Genomic DNA, 26,858 nt, shown 5'->3' on the forward strand with positions numbered 1-26,858 from the left:
GGATTTTTTAAACAAAAATGCATAAAACGTATATGATACAGAAAAATATATAAAACATCCGAAAGATAATATTCTTTATAATATTTAATTTAAGAAAATCAAATTTCTGCGTAGACCCTACGTTTTTGAGTTTTTAATTGTATTCATGAAAATATGAAGTTGCATAAAAATCCGCAGTCTACTTATTGTATCATAAAATTGTATTATTATAATGCTTTATTAATAGAAAGTAATATAAGCCCCGTTATTTGTATTTAGTATAGAGAAAATGAAAGGGTTGTAAGGAAGAAATTTGTAATAATTTTCTTCTTTATTTACTAACTGAAAAAAGTGATTTACTACATTAAATAAATATAACCAATAATGGTACAGGAATAAGTATGGAAAATATCAAAGTATCTTTCTTTAATGGGGAAAATTCTCCGTATATTATCTGGTTATTCATCAAACGACGTAATAAGTTGGTGGATTTTGTTTTATATTATTGATTTTATTTGTTCTATGAACAATGCTGTAGAGTAATGCTTTGGAATAATGTTTCTTTAATCGGTCACAGGTGAGGATTTATGTGACCAATAATTATTGGTAATTTTTGGTAAGTATATTTTTACCGATGTACTTAGTTACAAATTGAACGTCGCAATACTGTATTCGCGAACTTTATTTATTCCCTAAACTATGTTTCTCGTTAATTGGCCACAAGTGACGACTTATGTGGCCAATTGTCCAGGGAGGCATAGCTTTATTGATAACAACTTTCCGTATATTTAATTATAAATCGAACGAACTAATAATATATTAGCGAACTTAGGGACTTACTACAGGTAGGGAGGAACTTAGATAGCCAGTTCACAACATACTACTGTACACTGTACATAATATACTAAATTAGGTTAGATTTTCTCATAGATCGTTTTCGTCGCGTCGGTTTTGTTTTCAGCTTTCGTTTCTGCGGCGTACACCCAATGAGAAGCTGTATATCGGGACGCCGCGGTGTAAATCACTAAAACCGATGGATTTCGCACTGAAATTAACGACTCGTGCGAAAGTAGCGGGATACATGCTCACAGGCCGTAAAACGCGTTCAATAGCACGTGGGGTGGCTAAATGAGATTATGAGATCCTTCACTTTGACTCAGTTTCCAATGAGTCTCCATAACCTGCGAGCTCGAGCAATATTTATAAACAGTGTACGCTTAGTGATAGGTAGAAATTATATAATTTATAATCTTTCGTTGGGAAAATAATTTTGTATAATTATGATACGCTAATATATCTAATATTCTTTGCGGTACATCTTCCTCTTTTTTTATGAATTCGCAGTTGTTATTTAAAATCTTGGTTCATAAAACAGAAAGACCTTGATTCTTTTAATAGAAGTTTAGTATAGAACTGAAATTGATTCTTTTACAATCCCCCAAATTTTTTTTAACAATGGAAAATAAAAAATTTTCCTTACATTTATTACAATCTATTATTACAATCAAATATATATTATAATAATTTTAAATAATTATTTATTCATTATTATCATCAATATTATTGTTATTCTACAACCGCAGGAAATTTAACCACAGGGCTTGATTTTACCATAGGAAATGTCTTTTCATACAATTTGTCGTGTCTATTTTGAAGAAGTAATGAAAAGCTATCGTAATTGTGCGTCAGTGTAGAAATCAAGGAATTAGACGGGAAGATCGCGTTAAGGCGCGTTTCCTTCTCAGATTCTATTCACGATGGATGTCGCATTACAAACAGATCAGAGAGACGGATCGTGAAATGAGTATGCGGCGCGCGTTTACCGTTCCCCATAGTTATTGCCACCGTAGGTGGACGCAGGTTGTAGCTACAAAAACCTTCGCTTTGTTTAATCGAGCTCGTGTGAACGCCACCTTAATTCAAGTGTGCAGAAAAGTTGCATCCTCTGGCGGTATTTGAACTCTGCGTTTAGACGCAATCGCCTATCCCTTTAATAATCGACTCTCTCAGGATTTTTACTGTGTAATTTTTTATGCACGACCGATATTATAGGCGTATTTAATCCATTCCAAGAGATTAACTACTGTATTCATTTTATACCCGTCGGCGAGTGCTTGCTATACTAAGGAATTCGTTTTTAAATATTTTATACTCAGTTAAATTTTGTTCATTGACATCTTTTTGTTTGTATATTTGTCGAGGAAGATTTACGTATAGCGACTGTATTCTTGTTTTCTTAGTATTCTTTTTAGTAGTTTTTTAACTTTTTAATCTCTTTTCATTCAAGATATTAACATCTTCTTTTAATTCCAATTTTCTTTCTCTCTCAATATGTTAACATATAATTTTGTAATCAAATATTGCTGAATATACTAAACTTGACTGACTTCTTTGAATTTATTTCTTTTATACTTATTTGTACGTATAAGGTCAACGGGTTTGCTTTCATATATTAATTCCGTTTTTCGCAATCAATATGCTCGAGTCTAGCTTATTAAAAATAAATCGAACAGTATTTAACGATTTTCCATGCCTATAACGAGCCTGTAACTTTCTAGGAATTATTTATGTGCATTAAATGTTCATTCACGGCAGATGTTCGCTATGATACCAAGAAAGAGTATGGGCATTGAATGCAAATTGTGTTTTCTTCGTAAAGCAATTCAGATTTCTTGAATAGAAGCATGTCTAATTTCAACTGATAGAGATACGAGCAATGAAAATTAAACATTACGGTTTTGTGTACTTATACAGGTTTGTGTTTCTATGATCACAGTTAACAAATCTTAAGTAGTATCTTAAACAGAAGAATATAAATTAACAAATTTTAATAAATGTATAGATAAAAGAAAAATTTAGCAATATTTAATAAATTTTGAAATTTATTTATTCTTTTCTTATCTGTAGAATTTAAGTAGGCATTCTATTTAGCAAATATTGTATCAAGTTCCAATCGTTTTCCCCTAAGGAATAAGCTTAGCCACTCTTTTTTCAGGAAATATTACTTTCTGGTCTGCGATAATGTCAGAAACATTACTGTTCTTTTTCTTCGTCGCTCATGATTCCATGGATATCAGTTGGCGTTAAAACGGATGTAATAAAATTGCTTCCTATTCCGCCTTTTATCCATACTTGTTATTCATAAAACCTTTTCTTTTCACATTTTTCATAGCATGGTTGAAATACCTTCGAGGAAGCGGGAAATACTTCTCTTCTACATTCCAATATTTCAGATCCTATAAATATACCAAAATAACATTTTACATTCGTGGAAAGAAAGTAACATAAAAATACATAAAGAAACACTAGCGCCATCTACCTTAACGTAATTAGTGTCTCTATAACATTTTTCCCTCACTTTAGCAGTTTACTTTGTAATAGCATTCTACACGCGTTTCATTAATGCAATAAGATACTTTGATCAATTAGCTTTTTCATGCTTCACAGATTCGGTTAAGGAATCAAGTATACATGTGGGTATATATGTATATGTTCCGCAATGGTTATGGAGAGATACAAAGGCGGATAAAGCCGCAGCTGCCGCATGGTGTAACAAAATCGCTGGATGACCTTACTGCGTGGTCCGAGAATTCGTTTACGAATGGACCCAGTGAGCCGATCGTCGTGAATTCTAGTTCGAAGAATAAATCCAGCTACGACTTGTCCCTCTGATATAAGGTTCCCATCTATCGTCTCTTCTTTACCTTTGCTCTCTCGCATCTTCGTTCTAATCCCCCTCCATCTCGTACCCATGGTTTCCAAGGCTTCCTATAACGGGTGTGATCAAAGAATCATCATCGTACACAGCGAATCATTGAAGTACTTAAACGCTTACCACAGGAAACTTTTGTGTATATATTATACGTGTTATATAAAAGATTTTGGAACTTCATTAGCAATGTAATGAGTATTGAAATGTATGTAAATGTTACGAGATATTTACTGTATATGTAAGTATATTTAGCAAAATGTTAGTATGTAGTATGAATAGTCATCGTAAATAAGTAATAAGTGTTAAAGATAGTTTTATTGAATATTGAGGTTAGTGTAGAGATAAAAATAATGCAGATAACCTAGAATTCTTTTTTATTTCTTTTATCTAATAATATTGTACGAGAAAGTTTTAACGAATCTGTTCAACTTTTTTTATTCCTCTTTTGCAGTCAATTCTTCCATTTCGATTCACACGTGACATCTGTAAGTCCTGCATATGTGTTTCTCTTACTTGTTGAAATGAATCATCTTGGACATGAATCACAAATCCGATCGATATATTCATTCCCTTTCGCCATCTTTTTTAATTTCCCTGTTATCCCTCTGATATAGCATTTCATACTTGTCAATTCTTATATCTATACACACATTATTATATTGTTGTATATGTATTTTAATTAGGAGTATTCAGGACAGATTAAAGCTTTTGAAACAATATTTGAAGGACAATCGACTTTTATAAAGATATTAGGAGGGGGTTAAAAATGTTAAAATGAAATAAATTTATATAAATATGAAATAAAATTTATTTTGTAATAGGTCATATTGAAAATTGTGTAATATGCATTTTTAAAATACGATTGCTTTCTTAATTTTTCTTAAGATAATTCACTTGTTATATTTGTAATATGAAGTGTATTTTTCTTGAATAACGAGAAATACAAGGAATATAACTCTCCGCTAATTCGTGCCTGCTTTTAGTATATTATTTTATATAATATTTTCGTTATCTTCAGCCGTAAGTTAAATGCAACACACTGCACGTGCCAGCGAATGTAATTCGTGTAGAAGAGTTGAAGTCGAAGGTAGTTCTGTTTTCGCAAGGGACTAATGGAATCACCGTCACGATAAAATCTTGCCAAGTACGATTGATATAGAAGGCTTCTCTGCCTTTTTCACTCTTCTCCCTGTTCCTTTCTTTTTCTATCTCATTTACTCTGTAAAGTAAAGTTGTTTCGCCCCTCGAGGTTTTATTTCTCGAATCTCACGCAAGAGGATCTTAGGATTTCTCGCAACCCTCCAACGTACTGTAATTTTCATGAACTCTGTGTATCCTTTTTGCTTAAGCTGCGCTGCGTTGTTAAAAGGTTGGGGTTGTTCGGAATACAAGTGTGCGGTTTACATTTATTAAAGGTTTATTAAGGGAGAATATACGGAGGGTTCGAGTGTAAACTACTGAAATTGGATTTATTGGGGTTTTCGATGTGTTGTATACACACATATATATTCATAAAAGTTTTTCATCGTAAATATTCAAATACTTTTATGAACCACTGTATAAGGATTATTGTTAAGGACTTCTACTTCCTTTCTATTGTTATTATATAAATAATATAACACTTAGCTACTCGATGATATTTTGGTATTTGAATTTCAGAATTTTTTAGACCGCATTTTTTAATTTTATAAATTAACAAATTTTCATTTTTGCAGTAGATGATGATTTTCTTCATGCTTTACGTGCTACGTGCATGGTTTCGTTAGAGGTTAACAATTTCAGGCGACTTAAATTTAACAAAAGAAAATCGTGTTCTTAAATTCGCACTATTTTTCTCCCCTTGAAAGGGCTTTTCAATGAAGACTGAGATTAATCTTGACAAGTTTTGTTACGTTTCAAGAATGATCGTATTGTTAGAAGTTGAGAGGGACGAGATAGGAGAGGCAATTTATTATTTGCTCAACGATATTTTTTTTTTAATAAAGTAACTTTCGATTTTGAGATAACATCATTACAAAAATTAATCTTTTACGCTCGAGAGGCTCTCTAACGGTATTATTGAAGATTAAACAATAAATAATAAAAAGTTCTCATTACAGTAACATATTTAACCTATAATCCATTACAACCGATCTAGGTTAGGTATTTATTTTGCACCAATCTAATAATACCAAATCATACGAGGGTTATACACTCTCGGGATAAATAATGCAGAATTCTTCTCATAATAATACAAATACAAGGAACGTAAATCAATTTTTTAATCAATCAATGACATACATAAATATTAATCTTTTACATTTGAAAGCTCTTCTAAGTTAAGTAACAAATGATAAAATATTAGCATCACAGTAACATACTTAACCTATATCCGTTCCATTCGATCTAAGTTAGGAATTTATTTCCCATCAATCTAATAATACCAAAACACGCGCATACAGATTAAAAAAAAAAAGTTCGAGAATTAGCTTTTACGATAAAGGACCGACCACCTGGCACTTCTACACCATGAATGAGAGAGGACGAATCGGTGGGATTCGTGCATTGAACGCGGGCACAGGAAATCGGCGCTTATTCTCGGCCTCGATGCTATCTTGAGGCTTCGACGAGCCTTTTTGTTCGACCTGGTACACAGCTCGATCAGAAAACGTCAGCCGTGCGTCAGCTATGCTCACGACTGACCTTGAACGCGGTACCAGTTGCAGCACGTGGATGTACAGGTTCGATCTTTCTTTCTTTTTGAAATCCCAGGCCTTAAATAGAGATTATATGTACTATTTTCAGAAAGTAATCAAGGCTCGATAACGTGGAAAGAATAAAAGTACGATGAAGGCTTACAGTGGTGAGCAATCTGATATACTCAAGGTGAATTTATCAAGGTGATTTATTGCGGCTAGATTATTATGGTGGAGCACCTGGCGCGATGTTGGCAGGTTTGGATTTAAGAATCGAAAATAGAAAGAGAAGTTTAGTTACTTATGTACAACTATTTATTTTATTATTTTCATTTAGTGACCTGGCTGTAGTATTAGAATTTTTATTTTTTAATCTTACTCTTATTTGAACTCTCATGTCGTGAAGGTTAGGTTAATTATTAGTCATGCATTTCGCATTTCAATTTGCTATTGCACTTTTATTGCAAATGTATGTAGATTATAAAACTTGAATTATTAGAAATCACAGAATTATAAAAGCTATAGCAGTTATATTGGGAAATAAAAAGAATAAAGTATAGTATCCGGTTAAAGTATAGTATGTCTGTTCGGCGGTATTTTAGGCCGCTAAAGTCGAAGCTGGGCGTCATTTTTCACGGAAATGAACTGTGTTAGAAATTCGGTCTTACGAACATATGGACGACAAAAATCTTCGCTGTAGAAATCCGCGTAACACCGTGATCATACAGAGCGGCAAAACAACAACTTACTGTTCTTTGTATGATCACGGTTTAATGGCGGCGGCCGGAAAATAAAAAATAACTCTAACCTAATTCAATACTCAAATGCATACGCAATATTACACCTTATAAAATGTGTCATTTTGGCCGAATATTTTGCAGTCCGGATACTGTACAACACTCTCCATATTATCGCTACAAAGTAAACATTTGATGTTGAAATGTGGAATGATCCTAGCCATAAGCAGCTGAGAGCCGAAGCGCAAGGTTGACCTACATTTTTTATCCTAGGGTAGGTTATTCTTGTCGTCAGTCGAACTAATCTATTCGAAATATAGTCGAAAACCTATCTGATCCATGAATTTTTACCTTTAAATCGAATATCAGAGAGATTAATAGGGTGGTGGCTACGTACAAATCTTCCGACATCGATTTCCTATCCAGGCTTAGTCAGTTTCCTGTCCGTTAGTCAGCAGGCTGAAAATCTGTGACTCGGTGGTCGCAAACATTCCTGCTTCCGTAGGCTATGATAAATGTCTGGTATCTCGTATATACAGATTTTCATATAAATACACATGATATAGTATTGATTATATGACGTAATATAGTTCTTCTGCTCACCTTCCCTTTTATTTCAAACTTATACTAAAGTTTGTTTTTCTAGAAATCAGGAAGTTGTTTGGAAAATTTTTTGGTAGGCGAGTTACAATAGATTAGAAGAGTTTCAAAGATTATAGTAGAATTAATCCACAAGATTTACAACGAAATGAAATTCATTGCATATCACCAAATTATTATATTAATTTATTAGTATACCATTATATTGAAACTAAATAATCTATTTGTAACAGTTGCTAGTTAACAATTAATTGATTGTAATTGATTACCGCTTTTTTTTCTTGGAAACTAAATTCCGGTTCTAGAAGATTACTAAAGAGCCTTCTAAATCTATATTTTTCATGAAATGCGTTTCATAAAGTTTTATTTAATTAAAAGTTATCTATCTAAAATGGAAAACATAATCGCAGAAAAAGAATTCAACAGCGGTAAGTCGTAAACAACAGCGTATCCAAATCATTTTTTTTTCATATTTGTTTGAACAGGCAGATTTTAAGTCGTGAAAAATATGTACGCGAGAGAACAATGTTTCTCAACTTAATCTTAGTCTCTAAACGTAGGAAGATAAAGAGGGAGCTAAAATAAGAAGGGAAAAGCGAAAATTTTATGAGTGAAGGAACGATGATGTCAAACGATAATATTTGATATAATGTTTCAGCGAGACTGGACGAGCATAATCGAATGAAGCTGGGCCAAGCATGCCCTCTAAGAAGCAATACAATCTCGTGCATAATGACGAGTACGACACGAGGATACCACTGCATAGTGAGGAGGCGTTCCACCGTGGAATTGTCTTCCACGCCAAGGTAATCAAACATTAAACGCTTTCCGATTTTCACAGCCAGCGGCTGCCCACCGCCCAAACGAGAATTTGCGAGCCGTTGAGCTTCTCCCACTCGTATTCGCATCCCCAGGCAAATTCCAGGTCCCCACGTGACTCTAAAGAAACTGGTATATTACGTGTATAACGTTTCATTATAAATTTCGTTAAGGACGATGATAATGTATTGAGGTTTATGGATTTTAAAAAGTAACAAATAATTTTTACCACTCCTGAACTATTGAAATTTGTGAATGTTCGAAAGATTTGATATCCAGTAGAGCAATTCTAAGATCGCAGGACCTTAAATTCAAAGAATATGAAGTTGTGGGATTTGTGTTAGAACAATTCAGCATCGTGGAACTTTAGGCTGGAAAATTCTAGGATTATGTAGTTTGGATCAGATCTAAATCTTGATTTAAGAAATATTAGGATGATAGGACTTAAATTTACTACTATAAGATTTTATCAAGACATAATTGTATCCCTCAATTTTAAGTTTCCTGATTCGGGAATACGCAATATCGTGATGCCACCAGTTGAGTTTCATCATTTTGTAGTTACTTATCTGTCTTACGTTATTTGACTCTAGAAAGGTTTCTTTCTGGTCGTAGAATCTTAGGCTAGCGCCACCTGAGTTATTCGTTCGTATAGATTATAGATCACGTTTATCATATCCTATCAAATAAGAATTCTTGATATAACCTTCCCTGTAGATACTATATATATCAAGGTTTTAAAATCGATCAGCAGACGAAGTTTACATTTTAAACCCTTCGACTGTAGAACTGCTAGAAACTCGATAAGATAAAAATCATAACCTCATGTAACATACCAAAGCTTAGTTTAATCTTTATTGAAAAACACAAATCATTATATGCAACCCTGGAATTCACTATATTCGTTATTATTGCTAGTGGATGTTTTAATTTAAGACCTCGCTATATCGGGAAGGCTACTGTATCACGTCACATAACCTTAAAGGACATTCATATCGGCTTTCACAATTTTAGATATCCTTTGTATCGAATATCTCATAGTGTAAAACTTTCCTTTCTCAATTTACCATTTCTAAGATTGAAACTGTTCAATTACTCACAATACCTGTAACTACGATTTTAAATTACGGATATAATTAATGGTGTATTTCAATTTGTACCTCCATTATTTACATCGTAAAAGCTCGAGTTTTCAATGAGAACACAGCGTGGTCCAGTCACGCGCCAACGATCTTTCCATTTTAAGTGAGTTCCGAGAAAATCGTAGCAAAGGTAGTAACAGCAAGCAACTTTATCGTGCCAATAAGGCGTAATTTCTGGAGGGAGGCCGCGTTGTCTTCTGAACACTAGCGGTTATTACAACTATAACATCGGAAGGGGACAGTTATTTCGCGGGAGGTAAACGTTAAACCTTCGAAACATGATCGGCGAAGAAAAGTGCTGAAATGAGAATGGAAACAACAGCTGTCTAACGGATATCTGGATTATGTCCCGCGATCGCAGAATACACGAAACGGTAAAATTGTATGGTCTTCTATTTGTTTCTTTTTCAAACAGCGCGAATATTTTGGTTTTTTATTTCGGTTGAAACTATTAATTGTGATGATTTTTGTTATTAGAATATTTTTGTTAATGCTGGTAATATTCGTTTATATTTAATATCGAGTAAATTTTGTCATAGTACATTTGGAAAGATAATGTATGTATTTCATATGAAAATTGAATAAAGTATAGATTCATAAATTTTGATTTTAGATTAATAAAGTTTGGTTGTCAGGATAAAACTTCTTCAAATATTGATCGCAATATTTTTGATTTTTAATATTGTGGGAATTTTATTGTATTACATTTGATAGAATAATTCACGTATTTTATAGTGTATCAAAATTAAATAAATTATGGATTCATAAATTTTGTTACATACTATTAGGTCGTCCGAATAGTTTCTTTCGTTTTATAAGGAAGTAATGGATGCACAACATTTTCTGTTTTGTATTATTTTATCGAATTACGTACGATCCATTTTGTTCTATCAAGATAAAGATTATAACGTTCGACAGATTAGGTTTCATGTTTGTATAAAGATGCGTTGTTGTAAAAGACGTGTCTGTGAAAGGAAGACACTTTTCGGACAACCTGATACAATTTTTTTGTAATATATAATTTAGTTTTTGAGCTTGCAGTTTATAGTAGTGTAGCTATATCATGTGAGTGACTGAAGTTCCGTTCTCTGGCGCTTTCCAATTGTACCATGAAGCCATTCACGTTGGTCCCGCTTTCCCGAAATACTTGACGAGTGACGCTGTAATTTACTGCACAATTCGGGCCGTTCGAATGGCCGCATAAAACCGCAAGTGTTTCCAAGAAACTGAAAAGTGTATCATTCCGTTACGCCGTTACGGAAGCGGTCAATCTGTTTGTTGAGAATATACAGGGTGATTTAGAAAAACAAAGTCGCTAAAACAACCACCAGTATTATAATTTTCATAGAACAGTTGAAACAATTCAAAAATAATCTAAATAAGGGTATTACACACTTGGATTTTCAATATCCGTTAAATGTAAATTAATATTGAATTCTTTTCTTATTTTTTAAAACATTGTTACTGTTTCTTCCATTAATAGTTGCATCTCAAGAATAGGGTGCGCAACCATTACAAATTTCTTAATAGATTTTTCTTTTAAAAGTTTTATATTGTTGAAATAAAAATTGAGATACGCATAGTATAATAGAGGCTTTATATATATTATATATTGCTATATAAGTATAGTGTCTTTATATAAATATCATTCTAAAACATATTTATTCAATTTTAAAATAATTAATTGAATCATAGAAGAAAATACTTATTTTATTAATTAATATATATCAAGGCTCATTTGAGTTTATACATATAGTATATGTAGATTATATACTACTACATTCGCTTAACACACAAATCGGTCCCAATACGCATGCGCTTCATTTCAATGTATCCCTCACGAGTCACGTGACTTTACTGCCGCTCGCAGCACGAAAAATGACATTGATCAAATGCAGGTTACTGTAGTAATGATTCATATAAAGAAACAATCATGTACAATTAAGTCCCATAGTAGTTTCAGCGACAGGTGATAGGACTAAAAAATCAATATTCACTCACTTCTTCGAACAGTACACGATTATGACATAACTTATAACCTCTATAAATCATCGGCAACTGTAAGAAAAAGTGAAGAAACTTAGGTGTTTAATCGATGACTACCTATCGACTGCAACAATCGCAACAATAACGCGACAGAGGGAATATTTTTGGTTGCGGCACACAAGCGGGGAGAAACAGGACCGTGACGTCATTGTGCACGTGTTTATTCGAGCGCTGCGCGTTCGTTTCTCAGAAAGGTTAAAGCTTTCGCGTTCGTAAGTTCGTAAGCTCGTAAAGCAGCACCGTAAAGCGGTCACTTTGCGAGGGAACGTCGCACCGAAGCTATTCGCGTCGTTCTTCAGCCGTTTCTCTCTCAGTGACGTTTGGCTTTCCGCGCTGTGTTCCAGCGCCGACGTGGTCCCCTAGAGCAGGCCCACTAACCCTCTGCTAAATGCCATGTGACTTGCAAGTCACATGTATGTATATTTCTTCATGTACATTACATTTTCAAGTCTTATTTCCCTTATGCAAATTCGCATTTTCGAGAATGTAATTAAGACGGTAGAACGTCCACAGAAAATTTATCTACCAAATACACATTACGGAAAGGATTTATATATTTTTTCATATTATGTACATTTTGTGCAATTTTGCTATTCTACTTTCCTATAAATGCATAAAAATTCATAGTCTATATTGTATGTGTCACTATAATACTTTTATTTATTGTATTATTTATCGTATTGTATTTATTGCAAATTTATGTGAGAAAGCAATTGTAGTTTCTCTTTTTTAGAAGCAAATGTACTGCAATGCAATTGAATGGTATCATATTATAAGGGATAAGGTAATAATTTTTTTTTCTCCATTTTTGTGCGATTGGATCTAAATTAGAATTCTTGGTTCTAATATTTATTTTCACTTATGTAGAGCTGGAATATAAGTTCTTTTTATTGCCCCTTTCCGTTTGTTTTTTTTAAGTTTTGAACTCATGCAAATATTTTTTTATTGTTTGTTTTCTTTTCTTCTCTCTCAAGATGCGTTCTTTCATTTGAAACTCATGGAAGTGGCTTCACAATATTTTGAATAAACTCCTTTTTAGAATCTATCAATTTTTTAGTGTGTATTATCTTTTTTCTTTTTTCTAAATTTTTGTTTTATTCTAACTGATGGTTGTATTTTCTGAATATTTTTCTACAATTCAATTTCCTTGATACTTTTTCAAATTTTGTTTCTGTAACTGTATTTCATCAAACAACGATGTATTTTATAAAAATTCATTTTCGAACTGAGTTAGATCTTTTACGTTTATTTTTTTTTTTTTTTTTCTTGTCTTATTAAATTTTTCAATGTAGGTCGAACGAGCCCGATTTTACTAACGCTGCCTTCTCATTGGATTTACTAGAGTTTACTTCCTAGCGATTAATCTTCGTTTTCCTAAGTCCAGATTTTTCTGGATATATGTATACGATTTACTTCGAATTTTGAACGATGAGAAATATAATATCCTTGAAAGCCGCCTTTGGATCTCTAAGCATTTAAATTCAATCTTGCACAGTGCATTCAGCAAAGTTAATAATTCAATAAATCAATTCTTTGTAAAAATCTCAGTCAAAAATTTCTTTTATTATAATTATTATATATACAACATTTCTTTATTATAATTTAATTTTTATACGAATTTTTTACTTTATATATTTTATTTTATTTCTTCCTTGGTATTATAATATACTTCACTGTGACTATAGTTTAGCGTATTGTTAACAAGGATTCAGAAGAGGAAAATCAAAATACATTTCGCTGAGTGCGTCCCACTTTTCCGGAGAAATTTTTCGCCCTAGTAAAGTCACAATAATTTTAGATACGGTTGATCCTCTTGGCAAAGACGTTCGCGTTGCGTTTCTTTCATGCGGTACGAATATCCGGGAAACTTGGTCACGCCTCGATCATAGATACATTATACCTTATCTCCACCCCTATGTGTTTTTCACTTTAATATGGAATACATTTTCTACCCTCTTCTCGAACATTTTCTGAATTTTTTTAACAGTATATAATGTTCCATTCAGATTATTAATTTTTATTATTTATGCATAAAACTTAGGCTATGCAGATCAATCATGTTAATAATTTAATGTTTTCTATATTAAAGGCTACTGAACTTGCAGATTACTTTCTATCCGCTGTATGTATGTATTTAGGTTCTAGTGAATTGCAAATAATCAAAAGAATAATCTCTATCGAATAACAATAATAATTTAGAAATATAATTTAATAGAATAATTCAGCTGTAAAAATCTATTAATCAACTTACAAATTTTTATTATTATTAATTTCTATTAATTAAATTCTTTTCCAATTAAATTCTTCCTTAATTTAATTATTTCTGCTGCACAAGTTTCATAGTCCCTAACTCATTTCTTACAGTCGCATTTGGATTTCTCATAATACTTCCTATATGTAGGTCTATACTAGCCTTGTCACCTATGGAATAGAAACACCACTTACGAAGAATTGCTTGCCGGCGCAGCGCAGCTGTTAAAATATTTAAAATGCTGCGAAGAATGGCCGATTCACCGCGTTGCGCTCGCGATCAATCGCGAATTCGAGAAATTCGATCGTTTCTTGTGGCGTGTGTGGGGATGACCACGTGTGCATTAAGAACACGTGGCCAGGTCATCGTTTCAATGGGGAAATTCTAAATACAGCCGCTTGGTCGCGTTCAGCGCGTCCTCGTGTACGATCTATGCATTCTATATAGGGTATACAGTTTAAATAGATGTAAAAAATTTTAGAAATTATAAAAGACAGAAAAATTATAGGATATCAAAAAGAACAAGTTATACTGAGTGTTTTATTGACCTTGTACCGACTTTGAAATACCCTGTAAAAACACAATTATATTTTTAAGTATACGGGATTGAAAAGTTGAAAAATTGAAAATTATGTTTACTCGAGGAATTATTATATTTGTCGTTTAATATGGAAAAAGACATTATTTTTCTGTATGTGCAAATATTAAGATTTCTAGGATTTTTATTCCCAATACTACGTGAAGTGGTTCTATTTGCTACGTAATTCAAATAACTCTCCTCTTTCATTTTCATTTTGGAACCTGCACAACTGTTTACTTATTTCATAACGAAGGAATCTGTTCTTTGATCTCGTTAGAGTCGATGAAAAATCAAAGAAAATATTTATTTTCTTCTTTTTGATCTATTAATTTTTATTAATCTCTTGCTGTTCCATCGTACGTCAATAACCAAGCTACAACAGAACGTTTCACGATTTATTCCGATAAATCACTGGCCAAGACGAAGCGCGTCGCTGCATTTAGCGAACCTATTTCCGGTTATCTGTCTTTGATCTTTAGCCGGTAACCCCCGGCAAGTCGAGCTGTTTTGGCATTCTCAAAACAGTGGTAGAAATCAGATGTTCACTACCATGTCTAATAATCCGCTTTTTATTCTGTTTCGATCAGAATAGAAACTTCCGATTAAAATAGAATTAAACGTTTATAATTGCTATCGTTATATTTCAGAATTAAGATAAAATTGTTCTTTAAATCTTTATAACAGGTATATGATTATCCGAACTAATTATTGTTCGAATAATTGAATAACTTTATTTTCATATAACATTTTGGACGTATGTGAAATCGATGCTTGGTTGTTAAATATCAAATGTCATTTTTCTAAAAACCACCTTTTCATCAGATACGTTCATTATTTGAATCAACATGGCACAACTGGTGGAGGTAAGTCAATATCTGCCAGCCGCTGGTATGGAAAGCAACGAGTAATAAGAAATCCAGTCTGTCTCTAATTCCTTCTCTTTTATACGTTTGTCTGTAGTTCATCGGCTCTATGGAGGTTCCTCGACCGACCAGCCGAGTGGAGATCGTGGCGGCGATGCGAAGAATCCGCGTGAGTTCGCATAATCTCTAATTAACCGCGAGGACGCTCCCGCGGGCCAGAGTTGGTTCGTTTATTTCAGCCTTATTCTGTCCTCAGTACGAGTTCAAGGCCAAAGGGATCAAAAAGAAGAAAGTGACGCTGGAGGTATCGGTGGACGGACTAAAAGTCACTCTTCGAAAGAAGAAGGTAATTGCCCCTGTACTCGTGCTCGTTATCCGATTGGTTGCCCGCTATTGCGTGTCCGTCATAATTGCATTGTTAGTTCTGTTTTTTATTCTTTCCTTTCTGCTTCTTATCTTTTTCCTTATTTTTCTGTATGTATGTATGCGACAGTGTCATCTGTCGTTCATATCTTCAAATTTGTCCACTCTGGAATGCAGCGGTTTTCAATCATTTCGGGTTCTTTAGGGTTCGCATAGTTATAGTATGGAAATACGTGTTAAATGTTGACATAAACGTACGCGTTAAAATGTCATAAATATTTCACAAACCTTATAAAATCATGAACATTGTAATAAGCAATTAATGGCGGCTATGGTGTGCCTCAAAAACTTTCCCGGATACTACCAGGGAACTTGTACACCAAGTTGAGGACCTTTGCTCTAATGGATGATCGTCTAGCACAGATTTGATTTCTTGGGCAAGGCATAATAAGGTTTTAGTAATATGCATTGTACTTTGCGAGGATAGCAGATAAAGTTTGAATACGTGTTGAGAACGTAATAGTGAATATTAGTAAATATGAATGCTAAGAAAGAAATGTAAAATATTGTGAGTTAAATACACTGTTCTAAGCGATATTAAGTTCTGGTTAATGAATACCAAGCGTTAAATTATTAAATAAATTGTAGATATTAAATTGTAGATATTAAGTATCAAATGCTGAGTACTGAGCTTAGAATATTAAATTACAAGCTTTGAATACCAAATATCAAAAAATAGGTGTCAAACATTCTTTCGCAGAATTTGTCAGTTGAATGAAATCTCATCTTGTATCTGAAACAGATAAACGAAATACAATATGTATCGAGATATTCAATAAAGTGATAAAAATTGCCGCTAAAAACAGAAGATTGCATCGTAATATTTTAACGTTAACATATGAATTACTCAAAACAGCAGGGTCTGATTTATCACGCCATGCTTTTTGGCTTGTTGCATTGGTCTGTAATATATGTATACCTCTTGACTATATTTACATTTTGTTGTCCATTATCATTCAGCGGGAGTAAATCTGTTCTAAAATGAAACATCACGTGAAAAAAAAATGTTTTCATGTGTACATATTTCATCAATGTGATGATCTAAATTTAAAACAGAAACTTTTTTATTTCTCTCCGTCTATTATGAGCGTCACGTATACTTTCTTAACCTAACTTTTCTTTCTCAATCAAGTGTCATATTACATTCGAGACACACTATTCTAAGCTTCAATTCTCTCATCCGAGACTAACCTACAAATCATGAGATTAATGAGTCGTTATTTGTCCTTTGTTTTCACAGAAGAAGCAGCAACAGTGGATGGACGAGAATAAAATATACCTGATGCACCATCCCATATATAGGTAAGCTAAATCGTTCGCTTCTCTCATGGGAACATCCTGCGTACTCTGTGTACAAGAACAAGTTTGCTATAGTTCACCAATTACCGCAACTTCCGATCAATCTTTAATCTAATTATGTGCAAACGTTTTATAATTATAAAATTATATTAACCGGTTTCTACTGTGTAGTATCTTTTTATAATCATTTTTTATATATTCTATTTGGAAATACTTGTTTGTAGATCTGCAGATTCTTTTAGTGTTCTGATTTAAAGTGATTGTTTATATTTGTTACAGGATATTCTACGTCTCTCATGATAGCCACGACTTGAAAATTTTTAGTTACATTGCCCGTGATGGAAGCAGTAACACGTTTAAGTGCAACGTCTTCAAATCTAGTAAAAAGGTAAGTGATGCGTGTCAAATTATTTATATTCTTTATGTGACTATGATGAATTAGCTTAAATATCTGTAATGTCATCAAATTTCAAGTACTGATATAGAAAATGATATTAAAGTAATTGGGCATAAGCTACTAGAAAATTCTTAGTACAAAGGTGTAGTTAGAATTTGTATGAGCTCCTTATTCCTAATTTTAAATATATTCTACAAATTTATACTTTTATTCTTAAATTACGCAATTCAATAAATTCAAGACTTTATTATTCCAAAGTTACAAGATTAAAATTCCTAAAATCTTTGCGACAAAATTTATTAATCTTAAACAAAAAATTATACAGTTAAAATCCTTAGAATCTTTCCCAAATTTTCATTAATGCTGAAATTAAAAAGCTAAAGATTCTGAAATCTGTTCAAAAATTTTATTAAATCCTACAACTAAAATTAAAAAGTCTAGACACCTAAAAAATAAAAAAAATTTAAATACTCTACAATTTTCAGAATTGCTTAAACTTAAGCTAACTGTCTCTAACAATTTTTACACAGAACGTAGTAGAATTCTTGTTCTGTAGGGTGTGCATAGTCATCAAGCCATAATGTTGCGTGGTGCACGTGCGTACACCCACAATTATTCCCGCGGCGCAAAACTGTGTCGCCTGGCATTTTATCAAGTCACGTTATTGTAATCCTATAAATAACCGAGCCATCCCTCTCGAGTTCTTTCATGCACACGTACACTTTTGCTCCCTGACTTTTCTTTCTCCCCGTTCTTTTCTTTCACTCTCCTTTTTGTTCTGCCTGTTCCAGCTCGATTGAAGCCTTCCTGTTCCTCTTTTCGCCTCATTCCACGTTTCTTCTACTCGTCACAGCTAGAATCAACTTGAACCTCTTCCTCATGCAATCACTATAGTCATTTAAGCTTTTTCTGGCGAGTCTTCAGGGTAATTTAGATGGATAAAAGATGTTGGTTTATTTCTTGATGTTTTGATGCGAATTGGTCTTTATAATGCCTTGAAAAAATTGCAAATCTTGCATCCTGTATAAAGATAAAAAAGTTGAATAGTTCTTAAAGAATTTTCTTGGAGGATTATAGTTTGAAGTGTGTGGAGTATAATTAAAATATCAAAGATGCACGTAGATCATGCGTGAGTGCTTGTATGACTAGGAAACTTTAAAATGTTGTAATGTTCTTAAGATAGCAATAGATTTTTATGTTTGTAAGACTTCCTGGATTTCTACTCTATCTTCTGTGTTTGTAGGACTTTTTTGCAAGGTTTATCTTTCAAGATCTACTAAACATCTCATTACTGGTTCATAAACTTCTGAATATTTCTGATCTTTAATACTCGTCATTTTCTTCAGATGATAGATATTTTAGAATTTCTTGTAGAAAGTTTTTAATTTGAGAAATTATTGGTTACTTTAAGATTCAATGTTCCGCCGTAATAAAATCGCATTCTTCTAAATTGAAATTAAATGTAAATTAAGTAGAGTTAATTAACTTTTAATTTCAGTACTTGAATCTTGCAGAGTTCCTTTTTTAATCTTACAAATTCCAGAAGCAAATCTTTAATACGATAACATCAACTATAAAAAGCTACAAATTTTCATAAGATTCTTAGTAATTCACTTTCATTATGCAACAGAATCCTTTTCTACAAAACTGCAATTTTCGAAAATTGCAGATTTCTATATAATTACCATCTAAATTAATAATAATTTGAAACTAAAAATTAACAACAATCTGTAGGAATGTCCAAATTCATAATAGTTCAATTATTGTACACAATTCGTTGAAAGCTTTCTCAAAAAGTATTCCTGAATTACAAAATTATCTCAATAATCTAATATTTAATTTTTGCAATTTACTTTCAAAATCATTCCACCAAATTGTTATATCAGGTTTCTGAAATTTCTCGATGTTGAACGGCAGACTCTCGAGGCTTGTTAGAACCATCGTTGTCGTTCGGTCAAAGAGAGGAGTAGAGAAGCGGAGGGGACAAAGTTGCATCGCTGCCAAGGGAGCAGAATGCACCTTCCACTTCTCTCGGTCGAGATCATGGGCGCCGGCTTCGGGAGATCGTGTGACGATAAAATCCCTGGTGTAATGCTCTATCCACACTGGCTCGTTCATTATGACTATGATAGGTATTACCTGTGTATTATAATAAACGTTGGTACTGTCTCGTATAATTTTACGTTAGCTTAATGTGGACCGCTGCAAGAATCTCGCACAATATCATTAGACTGGAAAATTACACGCGATAGCCTCTATTGCATCGTCGTCATCTGCTGTTTCTGTTACGTATAATTTTTATATGTTGTTTGATTGTTTAATAATTATTGCATCTAGAACATTTTTAAGTTTGAGTTGTTTATGTATGTTTTTGCTGATGACACTGACGTCAACCAATGATGTTGACGTATGTTAGTATGATCAAATAATTATAAATAAATTTAAATAACTGCTAGAGAATTTTACATTAGTTTACGTTATTTTCAATGATAATAATATTGTAATAAATTGTGTTGACTTCGTGAGTAAGAGAGAAGGTGATTTTTATTTGATTAAACTTATCTAGTGACTTTAATTAGGATATAATTCATATACGTTGTTTTATTTTTAGTTTCTTTTTCTATTTTTAGAATAAAGATAATAAAACATGTACTTGAGTTTAACATGAGAATCATGTTAACATTCCAATTATTTATTTTGTTAAATTTTTTACTATAAAGGAGTTACGAAAATATCAACTAAACTTTCAACTAAATTTTTTTACAATTATGAAATATGGGGGAGGGAATACTTTTGTAAGTTTTGTAATCTTCGTATTTCTCCGAAACAAAATAGCATATCTTTCTCGAATACAGACGAGTGTGCAATTCGCAATCGTCTGATTTTTCTTTTCCTCACTATATAGATTATTTTAGCAACCTCTTGTTCTCGGTATAAGTAGTCATTATTGTAAATAACGAAGCATTCCTAAACTCTTTATTCTCATCGAATCAGATGGTATTTTTATTAAATTTTTCCAGATTTTTCCTGAAATTTTATTACAGTAAAGTTTGGGAATGGAGATTTACTGGAACTGAAATTAGAGGTTAGGATTCCGTTATGTTTTGTGTAGTGTTTTATTTTACTTTAGTCGTCATATACCAATAATGATAATTATTCAGAGTAATAATGGAAAAAGAACATAATATACTTATGATATACAGACTTATAAAAAGGAAGCAAAGGAGCAAGGAAAAGAAGTGGAATAGAAATTAAATATTAAAATAAAAGAAAATTACGCAAAAGATAATAATAAAAACACGTTTCAAAGTGACCTAAAGTAAAACTTTGAAAGTAGTACCTTAAATAGCGAGTCGGAGGATATTTGAACAATTGACTCAGTGTTGAACAATTCAAACTTGCGACGTTCGCTTTCATGTTTAAAAACAGTATCATATATCTGAGGATCAACAGATCAATTCTGTCATCTTCTGTGTTGTTTTCTTCGGACCTATTCAAAAGATTCGCAGATAAAGAAGATTGCGACATTATCCGAACTTTCTTCGCATTGTCTTTGAAAAAGTGTTACCGGGACATGTCCGACAAGTTATAATCAAAGACCATTAAAAATTACTTGAAGATCAAGGTTAAGTTGCTTAAGTACACACTCAAGGGGGAAACAAGAAGAGGTTTGATTTCGAGGCAGAATAGTTGAAATTAGACTCACTCTCTCTTTCTCTCTCTCCCTCCCTCCCTCCCTCCCTCCCTCCCTCTCTCTTTCTCTCTCTCCTTATCTATCTATCTATTTATCTATCTATCTATCTATCTCTATCTCTATCTCTATCCCTTTTTTTATCGCTATTTCTATCTCTATCTCTATCTCTATCTGTGTTGGTCAACGAACTGTAACGCTCAACTTTTATCGATCTCTTTATGGAAAACAGTCAAACGTTTTATTCGAGCAAGAGAAAATTACATAAAACAAAGAATCGTTTGAAACCACTAACTTCCTGCATTATCTGTGCAGAAAGTATTTATTCAATCTTTACTTGACTACTGTTATTAGTTTAGAATTGTCTAGTTATAAATTATAGGTTATGTAGCTGTTTCCCACAATTTTTCAATCTGAAGTCAAATAGATAAATACATAGCTTATAATTGGTAAAATTTATTTCTAGAAATTTCTTTTGTTTCATTATGAAACACGATATGTGTTAGTGTAATATGTATTAAAGAATTTATTAACACTAGTGATTAGCAATTTATTATTAGCAAAGTTTGACTAATAATATGAGTTTAATTGTGCAAAGGGGCTCAGGTTTCAAACATACAACAAACATAATACAAATTCTTACTTCATAATAGATAAAATTGTGAGTATTTATTATTTAATTAAATAAGTCAAGAGGATAAGATATTATAAAAATCCACAGACTGATACAATAGAAAACTACAATCGTATACATTGGAATACAATTTCTTCTCTTGAAAATAAAAGATCATACTTCATAATGGACAAAGTCATGGATATTTGATAGTTATAAAAAGTACAATTGTTTGTCTTGGAACATAGTTCAGAAATAATGTTTTAGATAAACATCTGTTCAAATTCTGTAACTTTTTCGATACTTTATACTGTTTCGAGGCAATATGCGAGAACTGTTTGAACTTCGACAACTGGTATGTATATCGTATCGTTAGTACAACAGACGCACTATGTGCGTCATACACGTTGTCAAGGCGTTAATTTTAACTTATACAGCGTTGGTTTACAGGAGCCCACCGGTAATAAGCCGTTTTAAAAATATTTCTCTCACGGCAACGAATCTCTCGCACGATACATCGATCCCAGCGTTCACGCGTAAATTATCGTCTGAAAATATTTTGAATACCGAGTGGCGCGCATTTTAAATCAACTACACAGAGAGTTGTTATTTCTGAAGAATCGTGCCAGTAAAATGGAACCACATTTTTCTCTACATTCTTATTAAATCCATACGACTGTACTGACATATTATTTCAATCTACTGGCAGAAGATCATTTGAATATTTTATATAAAAAATTATATTTGTACTACTGCACTTTATTTTTAGTTTTGACAGAAACTAATTTATATTTTGGATGAAACGATATCTGTTATGACTTTATTATTTAACTGTTATTGTTTCAAATACCTATGGTGGAATATTAATAATAAAATTGCTGTCTCTTTTCATGTGTGCGTAAATTGTTGGATTAATACGCAATAAATGGCTGGAGTTTGTGAATGTTAAATTTCATGGAACTACGTATTCAATTATTCAAAAAGTTATTTATTTTAAAATTGGTGCATCAGATGTAATGGTAAATCTAGAAAAATTATTGTGATCAATTAAAGATGTGACATCTAAATGCCGAGAGTATAATTGGTAAATCAATAGCTTTTGTTATATAAACAACAATTGTGGAAGAATTAATGACAAGAGAAAGAAAGAGAGAGAATGGAGGTAAAAATTTCAATTAAATGTTCTCACAAAAAGAGTCACCACAAAAAGAGAAAGAGATCTTCAACATAGCTGAATTTCTATTTTTCTTTCCTTTTCTTCCACTTCTTTTTTTCTTCAGTAGATGTTAAGATTTCAAATGTGTCATAAATTTAAAAAATTACAGACTGGAAATAGAACAAGTTATGCAGCTAGAAATATTTATGTACCACGAGCTAATATTTAAAGCTTCACGTCATTAAGCTCACGAGTGGAAGAGCTTCTGTCACTTTTCGACCGTCTTCGAGAACTTTCATGGTAAACACGATTTTCAAATTTTCTTGCGTGGAGTTTCTTCGATTCTCCTTTTTCGATAAACTTTTGTACATCGTTCGTCTTTTGTTGCTGGAAGTGCGAGATATATATACATAAATATTCATCAGTTATGGAGGATTATTTGTTATTAGATGAGACAATAAATAACGGGGACAAAGTTATAGGTGAAAATATAACAAAATTAATATTTATGTAAAATACAACAAAATTATGAGCACACATAGTATGATGAAAGGAGAAAATATTTTATCATTTTTTATTGAAATTCAAAGTTTTTCAATTTCAATGGTGGTTATGTATAGGGTAAATTCGCTAAATAAACTTCAATATAGCAAGGTCCGAATATGTTTAGCCGTTGGTTAAAGTTCAAAGCTCATTGTAAAATTTCACTGAACGGTGATTGACACCTGGACGACAGTCCAGGAAATAAACGTGAACGGGAGGGAGGTTCAGAAAAGTGATTTGAATCGCTGCTAAGTTCTCTGCCGTTTTCGCGACTAGAAATAAACAATTCCATGAATGAATTAGGCTCTGTATACTTATGCTTTACTTTGTTGAGGGAACTTTTTATATCTCGCTGGTACGATAGTCAATCATTCTGTTTCCTTTCGTATATTCCATGTAAGATGTCTTACAAGTCAAATGGTCATCAGAGTTCCTTTAAATAGTCATACGTGTAGACAAGAAAGTATAAAAATATTCTTATTAGAAATATATATCTTTCTAATAATAAAACTCTTCCAGTTACTAATTTCTATTTTCTAAATAGCATCATTATAATATTCTTTATTAGAATTTATCTTTCTAATAGTCTTCAATTCTTATATAGAAACTCTATACGAATAGAAATGAAGAAAATGAAAAGAAGAACATTATTTACCTTATGCTATAACAACTGAAGAAGCACTTGTAAAAGATAAAGTAATACTTCAAATGGTATAAACAATAAACCCAAGCATATTTATTCTTTTCTGAATCAAAAGAAGATAAAAGGAAAGAAACATATAACAACTTCTTTTTCTAAATTGAAGAAAGAAGAATGAATATTCAGTGCATAACACTTCATAATAGCTAATATCCGGAATCACTTGACAACATTCCTTTTCCCAACATCTTGCTGGAGGACTCTAACCGACTCTTCTAAACGTGTGTAACGTGTTTCGTTATCATTGTAACATAAAACGAAGAGAGAAGAGCATGAGAAAGAAAAGACCGAGTAGAATCGCTCAACCGAATTACTGCTTCGACTGAAGGATGCTCGAAACGGGAACGCAAACGGGCGAATTTCAAGCGTTGCTTTCCGCGTTCTGAAAGCTCGTTTGTGCCGTAGCACTTTAAGCTCTCTCTTGCCTGTTCTCCTTCCCTCTCTTTCTCTCTCTGTCCCTCTCTCTCTCTCTCTCATTTCAGCTCTCAAAAGAGCAGAAAAGGAGGAGTAGTAGTAGGAAGAGAAGCAGAGAGAGCGGCTTGGTCGTCGAAGAAAACGTACAGACCTTGGTCAGCTGTGAAGAAAGTCAGAAGAAAGGACTGTAAAGACGAGGAATTGAGAAGAAAACAATAGAAAAAGGAACTTGAAACGAGTAACAAGAAGTTGATTAATAATGAAAATTGCGTTAAAGTGATTAAAGAAGACTGGAGAAAACTCAAGAACATAGGGAGAGTAATATGAATTTGGTTATGAAATGTGATGAGACTGTGAGCTAAAGTGGTTTGAAAAAGAGAAAGAGAAGAGAATAATTGAAGAAAGTGAATGAACAGGAATTGTGTAGGGTCATTGGAAAGTAACAAGAAAACAAAAGAAGTTATAAAGAGTAACAAGAATCCGACCATAAAGTATAATAAAATTGTATGAAAGTGGTTGTTAAAGGAGCTGAAGAAAAAGCTGATAGAAAAGAATTGTGTAGGATCATTGAAGAGCAAGTAACAAGAATCTGACTGATATTAATGAAATTGCGAGTCAAAGTGGTTGAAGAAGATGAAGATAAAGAGAAGAGGATGATTGAAGAAAATCGATGAGCTGGAACTGTGTACGGATATCGAAGAGTGAGTAGCAGGGGAATAAAAGAACTTCGAGAGAATAACATGATTTGTCTTATGTAAGCGAAAATGATTGAAGATAGAGAGAAGAGGATGAACGAAGGAAATCAATGAAGCGGAATTATGTGTGATTGTTGAAGAGTAAGTAACAGGGGAAACAAAGAAACTTACAAATAATAATAGAAATCTGGCCACGTAATATAACAAATTTCAAAAACAAAGTAGTTAAATAGGGGAAAATATACTGGAATTCTATATAGTTATTTGAGCGTAACAAGTGTGAAAATCCTTGAACAAGATTGCAGAAATGTAATGTTTATATTTGGTGAACCTTGGATGAGTTTGAAGAGACCATACTTTTGATCTTTGAATAGAAGACTATTTCTGTAAATTTGTATATCTTGATACTTGAATTGATTGGACTTTTAGTAAGGAAGATGGGGTCAGTTCTCAAGAATTGTTGTTTGAAGAGGCACAGTGTGGTGGAAAAGATTCTCAGATTAGTGTCTGTGGTTGTGGAGATTGAAGTAGAGTTGGAATTCTTTTGTTTGGTAACTGTTGTGAATCATGTACATTGAAAGATTGACTTTGTAGGTACAAACCAAGAATTTCTCTGAAGCAACGGAGAAAGAGTATGACAATAATTAATTCTGATTAATATATATGAATAGTGTGAAATATACGCGTAATGAATAATATTATAATGGCAATGGAAGTACATCATAATTGGAAGTGAGAAGAAACTCGACGTAATAAGGTATTGATTGAGTTTCTTTGTAACTCTAGAAGCTAATTAAGGAATGTAACAGAGGTGTACGTGTGTAGACGAAGCGTGGGACGGAAAGATGAATGAGCTTGACAGAGGGAAATTAGAAGACGTACATAGTTCTAGGAAGAAAATAATACGAGAAGAAAATTTGTACTTTATGCTGAAGATATTAAAAAAGTTTCTATTCCTTTATTCAAGGAGTAAATAAAGAAGAAGTTTCAAATTTTATATTAAATATTTCCAAGAATTTTTTTGGAGATCTTTGTTTAAAAAATAAAATTAGGAGCAATATTATAAGAAAATTTAAACTTTGCGCTAACCCGAAATACTTCAGGAAATGTGCCAAGAGAAGATGGAGATAAAGATTCAAGTTTTCCATTGAATCCCTAAAAAAACATTTCTGCTCCAAAGAAAAGATTAAAGTCAACACCAGAAGAAAATTCCAACTTTACACTTGAGCTACTCAAAAGTACATCTGTATTAAAAACAGAACTCTGAGCAGATAAAAATGAAATATCCAAATAAATGAAAATGCCACCTTTCCAAAAATACTTTATGATAAATATTATAATATAAAATGTTTAATACAAAAAAGCATTTCTTGCTAAAAATAAGCCCAGGAAAGGGAACACAACTCCAAATCCACATGAGGTACGCCAAATAATTCCTTACAATTCTAAACCTCATCCATAAAATTAATCAAAGAATTTTCTTATGAGACTAGCAAGAAGATTAGAAGAAAAATATTAAAAAA

General features: G+C 32.6%; 1 protein-coding gene and 1 long non-coding RNA gene across 4 annotated transcripts in view; one reads left to right on the forward strand and one right to left on the reverse strand.

The window, feature by feature from the left end:
* The window catches only part of LOC126871013 (carboxyl-terminal PDZ ligand of neuronal nitric oxide synthase protein-like), a 38,897-nt gene that overhangs the window by 1,269 nt on the left and 10,770 nt on the right, over positions 1 to 26,858 (forward strand). For 2 of the 3 annotated variants that reach the window (XM_050629335.1, XM_050629404.1), the window contains exons 2-6: positions 8,362 to 8,509; positions 15,502 to 15,573; positions 15,661 to 15,750; positions 17,068 to 17,129; positions 17,406 to 17,514. In XM_050629335.1, the coding sequence (XP_050485292.1) occupies positions 8,402 to 8,509; positions 15,502 to 15,573; positions 15,661 to 15,750; positions 17,068 to 17,129; positions 17,406 to 17,514 (441 nt within the window). In that variant the 5' untranslated portion in view covers positions 8,362 to 8,401. Of the gene's footprint in view, positions 1 to 8,361; positions 8,510 to 15,501; positions 15,574 to 15,660; positions 15,751 to 16,886; positions 16,922 to 17,067; positions 17,130 to 17,405; positions 17,515 to 26,858 lie in introns of those variants that run through there. The other variant, XM_050629400.1, reaches the window with a different exon arrangement.
* LOC126871052 (uncharacterized) lies at positions 15,757 to 16,892 on the reverse strand. Its single transcript, XR_007691512.1, has 3 exons — positions 16,747 to 16,892; positions 16,056 to 16,560; positions 15,757 to 15,933 (listed from the first exon to the last, which is right to left on the reverse strand). It is a non-coding gene; the product is annotated as an uncharacterized LOC126871052 (long non-coding RNA).

Source organism: Bombus huntii, chromosome 1, assembly GCF_024542735.1.
Source record: "Bombus huntii isolate Logan2020A chromosome 1, iyBomHunt1.1, whole genome shotgun sequence".
Lineage (NCBI taxonomy): Eukaryota > Metazoa > Arthropoda > Insecta > Hymenoptera > Apidae > Bombus > Bombus huntii.